This window comes from Agelaius phoeniceus, chromosome 1 (genome assembly GCF_051311805.1).
Source record: "Agelaius phoeniceus isolate bAgePho1 chromosome 1, bAgePho1.hap1, whole genome shotgun sequence".
Classification (NCBI taxonomy): Eukaryota; Metazoa; Chordata; class Aves; order Passeriformes; family Icteridae; genus Agelaius; species Agelaius phoeniceus.
The window spans coordinates 121,475,244-121,489,452 of record NC_135265.1 but is presented as its reverse complement, the minus strand read 5'-3'; the positions used below and the strand labels follow the sequence as shown (position 1 = coordinate 121,489,452).

Genomic DNA, 14,209 nt, shown 5'->3' with positions numbered 1-14,209 from the left:
TTAAAAAACTTGCAAGTAGGTTTTTTTAAAGAACCTCGAAAAGCTGTCTCGTTTAATTTGCTCTGTCACAGGGAGGCGTACACAGCCAATTTAATGGGTTTTAATTAATTGCTCTGAGGAAGGAGAAACCCGAAGTGTCTGGAGTTTCACCCGAAACTAGGGACGCTATTAAACCACAGTACGCGTGTTCCAAGCGACTTTTTGCGTTGCTCCCCACACACCGCACACCCAATCCCCAGTGCCGCGTCTCCTGCTGCCTCCGCCCGCCCCGGCGGGGGCACCGGGACTGCACATTCCCTTCCCGAAGCTGGGCAGGCAGAGGAAGAGCCCAGCGGGCTGGGGCCCCGTCCCGCCGCACCACTCGGCTGCACCGGAGTTCATACATTGGGAAAGTCCCATGCCCTCGAAGGAAAGGCAAGAGGAAGAGCGAGTGTAGGTGGGCTGGAAGCAGAGTCCCGGGTCGCGCTTGGCCCTTAGACACAGGGAGCGGTGCGCTCCTCCCCGCGCAAACACTGGCGGGACCAGCCCTGGAGATATTTTACGATCTCCGAGGAGAGGAGAGGGGTCTGTCCAGTGGGAAAGGCATGACGCCCAAGAGCACACACACGCACGGAGACATCCCGCGTGCCTGTATAGCCCCACCCGCGCGTGTGTGCCCCCCCACAGGGGTCTGGCTCCGCGCCCCGCCGCACCAGCCCCGCCGCGGACCGCGGCCCAGCGCGGAGAGGCGCCGCCCCCGGCGCGGGGCTCCGCAGGGCCCGACCCCCGCCCCGCGCCCCTCTCCTCCCCTCCCCGGCAGATGGATCGCTCCGCGGACACCCGATATATAGCGCTGTCAAGGGGCGCATCCCCCCTCCGCGCCCCCCCGCGCCCCCGCCCCGGCACGGACTCTCCGCGGCGGGGCCGCCCCGCTCTGGGCCGACTCGGCTCGGCCGTCCGCCCCCGCCCGCCCGCCGCGCTGCCCGCCTCCCCGCCGCCCGCCCGGGGCCATGTCCACGGGCTCCGCGAGCGAGGCGGAGGAGCTGCCCGAGATGGACCTGAGGGCGCTACAGCTGGAATACCCGCCGCCGCCGGCCAAGCGCCAGCCCCGCGGCGAGCTCTACCCCTCGGGGGACAACTCCTCGGCGGCGGAGGAGGAGGAAGAGGAGGAAGAAGAGGAGGAAGAGGACGGCGAGGGCAGCTGCGCGGCGGGGCCGGCGGGCAGCGGCTGCAAGAGGAAACGGGCGCGGGGCGGCGGCCCCGGGGGCAAGAAGGCGGCGTCGGGGCCGCGGGGGCCGCCGCCCGAGGGGAAGCAGTCCCAGCGCAACGCGGCCAACGCGCGGGAGCGGGCGCGGATGCGGGTGCTGAGCAAGGCGTTCTCCCGGCTGAAGACGAGCCTGCCCTGGGTGCCGCCCGACACCAAGCTCTCCAAGCTGGACACGCTGCGCCTGGCGTCCAGCTACATCGCCCACCTCCGGCAGCTCCTGCAGGAGGACCGCTACGAGAACGGCTACGTCCATCCCGTCAACCTGGTACGGCGCGGGGGGCGGGCGGGATGCGGCGAGGAGCACCCGCCGGGAATCCCCGGGCACCGCTCGGGGCAGCCCCGCGGGGCCGGTGCCCCGGGCAGGGGGCAACGCTCAGGCCGTGCCTGCCCTGAAAGGAGCGGCGGGGCGGCCCTGGCTGCTCCGCAAATCCCCGGCGACCCTCGCACCGTGGGCGACTCCGGGGCTGCGTTTGGCTCTGGGTGATGGCGGGTGTGTCAGTCCTGGGGAGTCAGAACAGGGGACCCTAAAGATTACATTCCTCGGGCATTAGGCAAGCTTAGTGTCCGAAAAAGGAGTAACTCGGTCTGCCGGCTGGCCTGCAGCACAAGCAGAGCGTCATGAGTTCATCGGTACAAAATTAAACGCCCGATGTTTGTCACAGGGGTAAAACGTTTTCTTATATGCGGCAGAGTGATTGTTTTGGAATAGTTTATATGCTTTTTATTTATTAAATGACACAAAGAGTTTCAAAGCAAGAGAAACATTGCAGTTTGGATGTGAACAGTGTCGCTGACTATTGCAGACCTTCTGTGGAGCATTTAATTATAATGAAAAACGTAATGAAAATATTTGTTAGAGGAACTCAGCTCTCTCTGTGCTTCCCACAGGGACTAAAACATGATGACGTGTTTTCAACTGAACCAGAGTTAGACATCTATCAGTAATAAAGCTCCAGTTTCATACGAGGATAAACTTTCTTTTAATATGCAATACCTTTTTTTTTTGCTTACAGACTTGGCCGTTTGTGGTTTCAGGAAGACCTGACTCTGACACCAAAGAAGTTTCTACTGCCAGCAGATTATGTGGAACTACTGCATAGTCAGACTAAATTGAGGATTTCTTATTGTTGATCTTTTTTTTTTAAGGGTTGGATATTTTTAAGAGCTGTGATTTATCAGCTCAGGACTAGAAGATGGGGCAAACTCCCATCTCTAACAGTGCTAAATCTGTATCCCTCATCATTCTTTCCCCTTAATGTTCTGAGGGCAGATTATTTAAAGCAGTAAAGAATGGAGGTGGTTGAAATTAGAGGTTTTATGAACTGACTGCAGCAGCTGAAGTCTAAGACTTGGCTTCATCATTCTTACCACTGCCTCAGGACCTGCTGTTCTGAGGCTTTTAAACTAATGGAAGAGGAATATAATGATATAGAATTAACAGCATGGACCAAAATACAATTCTACAAACTAACCCCAAACAGTGTTATTTGTATTGTAAAGCAAAACAGTATTTTAAAGTAGCTTTGAAAGTCAGATAGATTTATAATATATTTTTATGGCTTTTGTATTCATGGGTCTGGTTTATTGCAACTATGCAATTAGTCATACTTTTTTTTTTCTTTTGGTCCCTTTGATCAGAGTTTTCTTAAAAATGTGTAAGTGGACACATTCTGCTATAACCCATTGGAATTAAAGTAATTCCTTTGGTTATGTCTTGAAATGCCACATGTAAGAATGTGGTATTGCCCTAGAAATATGGCAGAGTTTCTGTGCCTTAATCTGGAAGGGAATTCTGCTTACTGTAAGGCCAGTGTGCATGTGTTTTAAAGAATGTGTTTGTATGATGCTGCAAAATAACAAGAATTCACAGTGTTTTAAATATTTTTCCTGTACTGTTATGCTTATCATTGAGAAGTTTACTCTCAAACGAGTTAGTGTGTCATTTCCGTACAGATTCAAATGTTGTAATAAAAGAGGATGCCATCAAATAAGTTGCAAATGTAAATAACTCTATTTTTTTATAAATGACATTAAAAGCTTGGTTAAAATGACTTACTGGTACTGTGATAGTGTGTGTCTGCATCCATATGTGTCTTTGTAATGCATGTTCTTGAAACCCACTTTTGTAAACACAGTTATCTTCCCCATCTCTTGAGGGCAGATACATCTCCAGCAACAGAGTCAGATAAGAAAACTTTCACCCCAAACAAGTCATTCAAGGTACAGTACTATATAAATCTGCAGGGATGGCCAAGTTTTAACAACTTACAGAATGCTCTGTAGTATTCTCTTCTGTGAAGCAGAAAAATAAATAACTGCAAATTAAGAAATCAATGTCATGTAGTGCAATAGCTCCTTTTGCTGTTTTTTAACAGTTTCATATGTAATGTGTCTTGCTTTTATCTGTATTTTTGCAGTAGGAAAATCAGATTCATTTTCCTATTTGAGAACAGAATTTTCCTGTTTTAAGATTAAAACTCCTGAGATAAGATATTATTTTTCTCAAAATATTTTATCAGCAGTTAACTCAGAGTAAGGGAGAAAACTGAATTGCTTTAGAGAAGAAACAGCCACCTCTTCCTAATATAAGCAGTGAGGAGAAAGAAACATTTGTTTAACAAGAAACAGTTTAAGCTAATTTGTTGTCATCCTATGTTATCAAGTCTTCCTGTGTCATGGATTTCTGGTTTGAAATACTGCCTAGAAGACCAAGTCTGACTATTGGTAGTGTCCTGCAAGTAGGTGAACTGCAGAAAATTGGTTTTCTTCTTGTGAAATGTAAAATAATCCAGAGACACTGCAAAATAAAATGAAAGCATAGTCCAGATCTGCTGAAAGTGTTGCTTCTAGGGATTTGGGGGCAAGCTGTACAGAGACTATAATATAATTTAACTTCCATTTTTTTTTCAGAGAAAGTCTGTGAAGGAAGAGGGCTATCTTAATTTGCAGTTCATGTAGCTGAGCTGGAACTCCACCTCACTTCCTCTAGGAAGCTTTATAAAAAGAAAAGAACATAAACAATAAAGCAAAAGTGAAGGACCTTTAGGAAGGCATAAGGTATGAGAAAACTCAACCAATGTTTATCTGAACCCTAAGAAAAAGATTATTCAGCAGTTTAACTAAGGTACCACTTGAGATAATCTCAGTTGTGATACTTAGCTGGTTTTGGCCTTGATCCCAGCTGTAATTGGTTAACGACTCTAGGAGATCAGAAAAACAAGGAAAGCTGGAGAACTTTAAACAGTATAGAAAGGTCTGTGCAGAGTGATGGAAAAAAATGTTCAGTGTATATTCCCAAATATGAAGTGGTTATGTTAAGTAAATACAGTAGATCAAAACAGGGGGAGTGTGACATGAAGAAAAACATAGGATTGCTTCTACCCATGCCCCATACTGTATGCTCTCAAGTACATTTTTCCTTGTGGCTGCATAATAAATAGAAATACTTTCTTCGTAAAGTAATGAATGCACTTACCACATTTGTTACAGTAACAGACACATCCATATGGTGGTGGTGTCCCAACAGACCATCAGTGGTTTTACAACAGAAGTAAACAGTGGCCTCAGGTGACATTTAATGTCAAAATCTGGAGAGAAAATTATAGCTTTTAGATACTGAATGTTGTACAAGGCTCATTTTTTTCTTCTACATACCTCTATACAGAGATATATGTATTAATGTATACTTATTTTTCTTAATACAGCAGTTAGGGATGTTTAGATTTCTCCAGTAAGGATCTGACATTTAAAATCATTATTTTAATCCTTGTGTTTAAAAATACTGTTTTTAAAAAGTAAATTAATCTTCTCTCTCAGTGAGATGCATCAGATGATTAGGAAAAAGATCAGGCAATTGAATAGGTTCCCTGTGGGTTTGTCCTGAGATAAAGGCTGCTGTCTTTCCAGGGAAATGCCAGGTAGGTCATATATTCTGGAATTCCTCACCTATAAAGACACACCAAAAACACATGATTGCAGTTTTGAAACATTTTTTTAAGCTCAGATGAAATTCAGATCAGTGCTTTACATTAATGAACAAAACATTCTAAAATGCTATTTTTGAGCATTAACAGATTCCACTGAAAGATAATGAAGGTCCTCCTCTTTCTTTTAATTAAGTTTATGACAACCTGATATAGTAAATTAATTTCATTTGTAAAATCTGACTGTTGGGTTTGTCTGGATAGTTACAGAGGTGTGTGGAGGGGGGACTTAAAATGAGAAACAACCTCACACATCTACAGTTCATGAGCACAGAACGTAAGAAATACATACATTTTTATTAGACTTGGCAAGTTTATGCTTGATGATTTTGGGTTGTATTAATGTTCCTTGCAAAAGGTAAAAGATGAACCCTTCTTGATCCCATAAAGTTATGCAGAATTTGCTGAAGCTGTTTGACAAATAAAATGCCAAATTACCTGCAACTGCTATTCTGCCAAAATCTTTTTCATGTGAAATCTGACTGGCAGATTACCTGCATTGACTTCTGGGGCAAACAGTCCATATGTAAAGAGGAACACTTGCCTCCCAACAATATTTTTACGATTTTGGATTAATACAAATGTTGTGTGGTAATTTTTTTTGTCTCTATTCTGTGTGGGAATCTGATGGAGCAGATCATTAGCCATCATTAACCTTTTCTTTCCAATGCATGTGTTTGCTTACAAAAGGGAAGTATGTCTCACATATTGAAAATGTTAATAATTCTGAGCAAAAGAAACATAGTTTGCATATAAAAATATGTAAGCCATACTTTTCCCTCTTAGTATCTGTATACATGTACTGTTTAAAGAACTCTCAGCTACTCTAAGGATTCTCAGTAAAAATTTGACTTTTTTGGCTAAGTAAAGGTGACTCTGTAAGCAGTACAGTTGCCATAGGCGTTTCCCAGGAGAAATGGGGAGTTGAATAAATTATTGTAAGATCTCAAGAAGTACCTGAAAATTACTCTGTCTTTCTTTATTGACTCTAAAAGGACCCTAAGAAGACCAACTGCAAGATTCAGTTAAATATCGAATGTTTTAGTTAAATATCTAATGTTGGGAGGGATATAGGCAGGTTTAAATGCCAGAACTTTATATGAGCAAAGGAAGCTAAAAAGAAGGAAGAAGGGGAATTTTGAGCCACTGAGCAATACAATCCTATAGTAACCTCACAAGCAAATAATATCTACATTATTTGGATGAAATTATGTGGAAAGCTGTCCATTCTACTGAGCAATAGTCCCTTCTCCACAAGTAACTAATTGCATGTAATAGTGAATTTGCACTTGATATGGCAGGGCAGGTTCTCACCAAGACTTATTCCAGTTATACCTAAGAATAAGGTTCCACCACTGGACAGAGTTTATCACACTCCAGCTGAAAAATGTGTACACAGATATTTTCTTCAGTGCACAGAGAACAGATGCTGAGCTGTCTTGTGGACCCTAAACACCTACATGCTACATGATTTTATTATAATCTGACAAGAGGGCTTTGGGGTGAGTTATTACATTATGCAGAAACTTGTGCTATCACAGTGCAGGCTGGTTAGGATTCAGGTACTAATTTCAGGTACTAAGAAGGAATGGGTCTCAGTATTTTCCTTGGCTCTGAAAAATGTGTAAATGCAAATTAGTAAAAAAAAAAAGCCTTAGTTGGAATGCAGCATGTGAGAATCTTACTAGAGTTAAAATTCCTACAAAAGACAGCTGAAAGGATTAATATAGTTATCTGTCCAGCAAGTCAAGCAAAACTGAAAACTTGTGGCTGATGTAGAGCTGAGGAATTGCTCCTGTAATATTGAGGTTCTGACAGTCTGGGAGGGTCTGGGACTAGAAATATGTGGTGACACTCAAAAGTATAATTAACCTTGATGTGACTGGAATTTAGCAAGCAAAGGAAATCACTCTATCTTTTCATTGCAGTGAAACTGTTAAAAAGAATTCACATTTCCGGGGTTAAAAATAACTCAGAGTGTGACAAGAAAAGCTCTGTATGACAACAAAGCAGGCAGAACTTTGAGTCAGAATAATTGCAAAAACATAACCCTAATCCAAGCAAACAGGCTGCTCAGCATTTGGGACAAAAAGTCACGAGAACAGCAGAGGATTGCATCACTGTGTAAGTGTTTATGAAGGCCTGTGTAGTAAGCACAGAACACATGAAGGGCATGGGAAACAGCACCTTTATCTTACAGGAATTTTCACAGGAACAACAAAAATAAGATCAATGGACAATAATGCAAAAATTAATGGCTCACTTTTCAATTTTGATTCCAAGTTGCTGTGATGGAAGAAGGTACATCATTAGCACCTTAAATCCCACAGTCAGTAAAAGATAATAAGTAAATGTAAGCATGACTATTCATAGAAAATTTGGATTGGAACAACACAAGCAATTATTGTATTTTTTGAATTTTGTCCCCTTCAAAGGGGACTAAAAAAGAGATACATAGCTATTTACTAGGAAGGTGATTTGAAGTCCTGAAAAAGCCTTATATTCCTGTGTGTGACATTTTCATGTTATGTATGGATATGCTTGAGACTGTAAGGTCTATTAGGATAGCTCTGTATAACTGTGGAGGTTATAAAAGAACACCCTGTGTATGCAGGAAGACCTCTGGGATGCTCAAACCCCAGAATCACAATTAAATGTCAACACAGGAAAAACACACATCACATTCATTTGGGTTGTGCCCAATTCTTGCCCTTTTCATAGGAAAAGGAGAAAAAACTTGTGGTGTTTGGGGAATGATTGAGTAAATGACATTTTGACATAAGAGGGGAAAAAAACCACAAAGAGAAAATGTAATCTTTTTCTGTAGGATCCCTGGATTAAAACTAAACTGCCAAATTGGTGAAGTTATAATGAAGACCATTATAAGGAACTACTCCTCAAGAGTAAATTTGTCTTCATCCACTAGAAATGAAGTGTCAGCTGGAGGTACATGGACATAAATGTATGAAATTCAGCTGTCTGTACAGATATTTGGATTACAATTTTAGTGTTTAACAGCATGACAGTGATGTTATGAAGCAAAACCTGAAAACTCTCTTGAAAGACAGCCCTGAGGTGTCTTATCCTGGCTAAGGTGTAACCATGTGTCATACACAGAATCACACAGAACTTCTGAAATACAGTACCCACTTGTGAATAATATGATTTGTACCACAGCCTATACTAAACCTGCCCCATGGAGATGTCATGAGTTAAAAATAAATAGTGTCCAGAAGCACTGCTGAGCATTGCAGCTTCAGTGTCTATGCTGTTATGTTGTTGGAGAGGTCCCTGCTTGGTTTGTGGGTTTGGTGTGGGAAATGTGCCACTCTCCCAAGCACTGCCAAGCCATAGTTTGTGAGGCAGCAGTGGAGAGGGATCATTTACAATATACAGTTGAAGTCATAGTATTCTGGAGATTGAGAGTGCACAGTCATAAGCAGCATGCACACAAACTAGCCCAGGGCAGGTAGCCTCAAAGACAGAAGAGAGTCTTTGTAGAACAGGCCTTCGTACTATTTAGTACTTTAGACATAACCTCTGTATTTTAAGTGAAGTCCCCAGTTCATGGAACCTCTTATGATTTATATTTGGTTTAGATTTTTCTCTACTTTAGATTCTTCTGGGCAGAGAAGATATGCATCCTTTCATTCTTATGTATCTATCACCAAGAAGTCTTACATCTGACCAGGATGTTACCAAACATCTGAGCAAAATGAATGAACATCCTGACATTACACTGTAGACTCTACTGCTGAAGCTGAATAGAATCCTTAGGATTGTAAAATTTCTCTAAGGACATTGAGTGCAACCATTAACCAGCCACTGCCATGTTCACTACTAAAATGTATCCCCAAGTGCCAAATGTTTTTTGAAGACTTCCAGGAATGGTGATTCCACCACTTCCCTGAGCAAGGTAGGTAGGTGATTTCAGTTCAGTTTTATGTCCAGCTCCCTTGCAATATATGCAGCAGTGTGCAAGACAGTGGCAAGTCTAGCAGTGGATTGAAAGACAGAAGGTCATTTTTTTTCTGAGTATAGTTTAACACTAGAATGTCATTGTACATGAGCCATCAAAGCAATATAACAATCCCTATTTCCTCTTCCAGGTTTTCAGTGTGTGTCTCAAGTAGTAAATATTAAATAAACCCTTTTATTTTTTCACTCTTAGATATGTCATTATTGTAAAGACAAAAAAAGCTCCTTTTTTTTTCAACATTTAAGATAAAATGGACAAATTACGATTTACAGAATTTTTCTGACAGCAGCCACTTTGGATACCTACAGACATAGAAAGACACATTTCCCAAACTCTGGTAATCCTACAAAAGTGTGCCTCTGATGAGGATGGGGAGACAGCCCTGGGTGGCCTTCAGCATCTCTGGCTGGCACAAGTGTTTCCTCTCTGTCATCGAGACGTGCCTGGCTCTTTTCCGAGATGACTCCTGGAGAACTGGCAGCTGGCTGGGAGATGTGAGCAAGAGGAAAAAAATTCAGGTGAAACAAAGGGAAAAACTGATTTGTAAAGAGGAAAAACTGATCTGTATCCTGCAGATAGAGCCAAAAGGGCTATGATGGATTTGGAAAAATCTCAGGGTGAGATGAACATACCACTTCAAAAATATTTAAATACACCTGTAGAAAGGACTAGAGGGGGGTTATCTAGTTACACCAGCTTAGAACCATAGAATGATAGAATAATGAAGGTTAAAAAAGACCTTTAACATCACCAAGTCCAACCGTCAGCTTGTGAGATTGTTCACTCACTCCTAAGCATTACTTCATTTAATAAAGGAGTATCAGCATCAAATGCTGATGGAGGACTGATGGAGAATCAGCATCAAATACTGAGGGAGGACTCCTAAGTCCTCTGCACCTGCTTCAGAGCGGGCACCTCTTTTCTTGGCACTGGGCAGCACCGTCCCATTTAAAGTGTCCGAGAGTGCCGCCTTCTCCCCTCAGCTCCCTCGGTGTGACAGAGGCGCTCCCCGGGCCGCTGCTGCCCCCTTGCTCCTCCTGCGGGAACGCAACGGCCCGGGCCGGCGGCGGAGCCAGGCCCGCCCGCCGGGAAAGGAGGGATCGGCCCCGCAGGCGGGGCACGGGCGCCTCCCGGTGGCTCTGTGGGGGAAGACCCTTTTCCTAATGTCCGACCTAAACCTCCCCTGACACAGCCTCAGGCCGTTCCCTCAGGCCGTTCCCTCAGGCCGTTCCCTCGGGCCCTTCCCTCGGGCCGTTCCTTCAGGCCGTTCCCTCGGGCCGTTCCCTCGGGCCCTTCCCTCGGGCCGTTCCCTCAGGCCGTTCCCTCAGGCCGTTCCCTCGGGCCGTTCCCTCGGGCCGTTCCTTCAGGCCGTTCCCTCGGGCCGTTCCCTCGGGCCCTTCCCTCGGGCCGTTTCCTCGGGCCGTTCCCTCGAGTGCTGCCGCTGGGCACCACAGAGGGGAGATCAGTGCCTGCCTCTCCTCTTCCCCTCGCGAGGGAATTGTAACTGCAGTGAGGTCACCCCTCAGGCTCCTGCAGGCTGAACAGACCAAGTGACCTCAGTCACTCCTCACACGGCTTCCTCTCAAGGCCCTTCACCATCCTCACTGCCATTCACCATCCTCACTGCCCTCCTTTGGACGCTCTGTGATAGTTCAATGACTTTTTGATATTGAGGAGGCCAAAGCTGCCCCCAGCGCTCGAGGTGAGGCTGTCCCAGTGCAGAGCAGAGCAGGACAATCCCCTCCCTTGCGTGGCTGGCCATGCTGTGCCTGATGCCCCCCAGGACAGGGTTGGCCCTCCTGGCTGCCAGGGCACTGATGACTCAGATTCAACTTGCCATTGATCAGGACTCCCAGGTCCTTTTTCCTTCCATTTTCCAGGCTTTTCCCTTTCCAGCCTCTCATTCCCCAGTCTGTCTGTACATCCAGGGTTGCCCCACCCCAGGTGCAGAATCCAGAACTTTCCCTGGTGGAGCTTCATATGGTTGATGACTGCTCAGAGCATTAGGAATGAATGATGTGAGGATCAGCATTAGGAATGGCAGCAGGAATGGTGTAAGGGCCCTTGGTACCAGCCATGGCTCCTGGAGGGTGAGGCCTAAGGAGCCTCCTGTGGGAGGTCTGTGTGTGCATGGGCTGCCCACAGCTCCAGTGGAAAATCCCTGAATGTCCCCAGCACCCCAGTTCCCTGCCAATGTGGCCAAGAAGAAAAACAGGAACAGGAAGCAGGTGCAAAGGTGGTGTATGCATGGCTCCATATAGTGTGGCACCAGCTGTGCCTTACCCAAACAAAATAAAAGTATTAAAAGAAGATGAGCGGGAGAGGAGCCTCCCAGGATGCAGGGTCCAGCCTGCACTTACAGGCCTGCCCAGCTCAGCGTGGCTCGCTCCTGGCTACTTTACAGCCATAGAACAGCCCTTGCTCCGGCAGATTTTGTGTGTCCCCCACAGATTTTGTGTGTGCTTTTGTCTCCAACAAATCTGTTGATTTTGTGTGTGCTCCAGCAGATTTTGTGTTTTGGGACATCTTGTGGTGAAGGACCCTGGAGATGCTCTACAACCTGCTCTTGGTGTATTTTTCCGGCACAGGGTCCCCTGAGGCATTGCTTATTTACACTGGCTGTTTTATTTGGAAAGTAATGACAGCCTGTAATCCTGAATGAAAGGGTCAGTATGGAAAGGGACAGCTACATCTTGTGGTTGGAATGGGACACAGGGAGTGTTCTCATTTGCTGGGCTATGTAATATTGAACTTTTCATTTCTCTGTGGTGTACTTGCCTGATGTGTACTTGCCTGGTGTTCAGATATGTCTTGGGCTCCAAAAACCATTCAGAACTTCTAGTAGTAGATAAAAATAAGTAAAAGAAATGGCAATATTTTATTACTACGACTCTCTTTAGATAATTAGAAAGTAACGAATAGGTAATTATAGAAATTCAGTCTTAGTATGACAATCTGTAATGATGTTTTCATAGACTGAGTGGTCCTTTTAGTTCATCTCTCCCTCATTTTTTTTTATTTAGATAAGAGAGAAAGGGATTTTTTTGTGGCTCCAGTACAAGAGGACTACTTGAATCAACCCCTTTGCATAACCTTCTGTTATGCATTCATTAACAAATACTGGTTTTATACCCAAAGTACTGAGTGAGGAAAAGTGGGACTGACCTTATTTCAGACATTCAAAGTGTCCAGTAAGAAATAATTTCTCAAAGTCAGCTCTCAAAAGCTGGACAACAGGACAACAGTGATGACAGGGCAATAGTAATGCAGGGAACATGCCTGGGGTGAGAGGGACAGGAGTCAAACTCAGTCTTGCACTGTTGCACCAAAGCTGTTTTCAGCTGTGTGCTGAGGCAGTAGGAGCAAACCTCCTACATTCCCAAAGACCAGAAGCTGGCAACTTTCCAGCAATGGCTAGAATTGCAGATGTTCAAGACACTTCATATTTTTCCCCTTTATTGCCTTAAACACAGGAATGAAAGAAATAAACTTTGTCCCATTGTTTCTTATCTGGTCTGACAGCTCCTCACCCTTGCACAGAATTAAAGAAATAAAACATCTTCTTATTACAAGTTAACCTACCTCACATCTGCTTATATTAGGTAGAGGCTTAGTCTTATCTCTCCCATCACAGAACAAGGGATGCAGCCTGAAAAAAGAGGACAAGATCTGTGTCAGATAAAGGAAAAATGCAGAAGGATTTTTTTCCTCCTCTATCCATAGACTGATTCAACAGACAACAACTGACTGCAGTTAGGAAAATCTACTACTATCAGTACCACCCAGCAGGAATACCAGAAATGGCACTATGAGGACGCCTAGATTTACTGTGTCTCTGTGTTCTTTCTTATGAAACAACTGTTCCAGAAATTTGAGCTGTCTCCTTGTACCTTCACCTTTTCACTTTGACTCTCAGCTGATAAGCTAAAATACATATTGACTGGAAAATGTAGTAAAGAAATACTGACTTGGATGCAAATGTTGACATCAGTGGGATAAGACTCATTTTAAGAATTTATCACATTCAGATTTTATCTCTTTCTGCTCTTCTAGTTTATGTTAGGAGCAGTGATCCAGCATGAAAAAAAAATTACTGGCATGAAAAAAAAAAGGTAACTTTAATACATCAGAAAAAAAAATTTTTGAAGCAAAGCACTTCTACCTCCTTAAACTATAATTCTTTAAAATTTTAACAACTAAGCATCATTAAGGAGGGTGGATTCATCACTCATCTTAGCCTGATATTGCATTGCATTGTTGAAATCAATCTCTACCCTGTTAAAAATATATCCCTGATGGTGGAGAGTTATGTTCTGGAAAAAAGAATAAACCCTTATAATTTGAATTGTGCCCTAATGTTCCTTGCACACTGAGAGCACAGATAAAATACAGATGAGATGTGATGACTGCCTCTCTGATTTGTTTTGGTTTTCCTTATGATTTTCTGACACTAGTTCCCCAAGAATGAAGTAGAACAGCTTCATTAGCAAGCTCCTTTCATCTTGCCACAGAGGATAGATTTTTTTCCTTGCTGAAAACACTCTTCCAAACATGGGAAATTTGTCCAGACAGAGTTTCAGATTTTATCTATAGGCAATAGATTTGGACTAAAGATCTTGACAGTCTCAGATTGCAGCAGACTGTAAAGACATGGTAGTAGGACCCTTTAGGCAGCCTACTTTGTTTGTGTGGTCTTTGAAAGGACTGAAAAACTGGATTGCCCTGTCTGGAAGGTGAATCAGGATGTACAAAACCCTCTTCTCTCATCTGCCTCCTTAGATCTTGTTCACCTTGTTCTGTTGATAACTTAGGTGTCTGAGAAAATGTGGAATTGTTTTCTCTCCATTTTTCTTAGATGGTCTCTTGGGGATAGAACAAGGAGACCAACCTTCACTTTGGGAGAGGACAGAGTACACTGCTTCCAAATCAGTGTATCACTGCAGAGTCCCACATCTCTGACACACAGTTCCTCCCAGTTCCAGTCTTTCCATCTCTGTTCTA

The 14,209-nt window shown here is 44.1% G+C and overlaps 1 protein-coding gene across 1 annotated transcript; it reads left to right on the top strand.

The window, feature by feature from the left end:
- Positions 1-989: 989 nt before the first annotated feature.
- On the top strand, positions 990-2,375 carry MSC (musculin). Its single transcript, XM_054646591.2, has 2 exons — positions 990-1,511; positions 2,260-2,375. The coding sequence occupies exons 1-2, from the start codon at positions 990-992 to the stop codon at positions 2,344-2,346; spliced, it is 609 nt and encodes a 202-aa protein (XP_054502566.1). The 3' UTR covers positions 2,347-2,375.
- Positions 2,376-14,209: the final 11,834 nt, after the last annotated feature.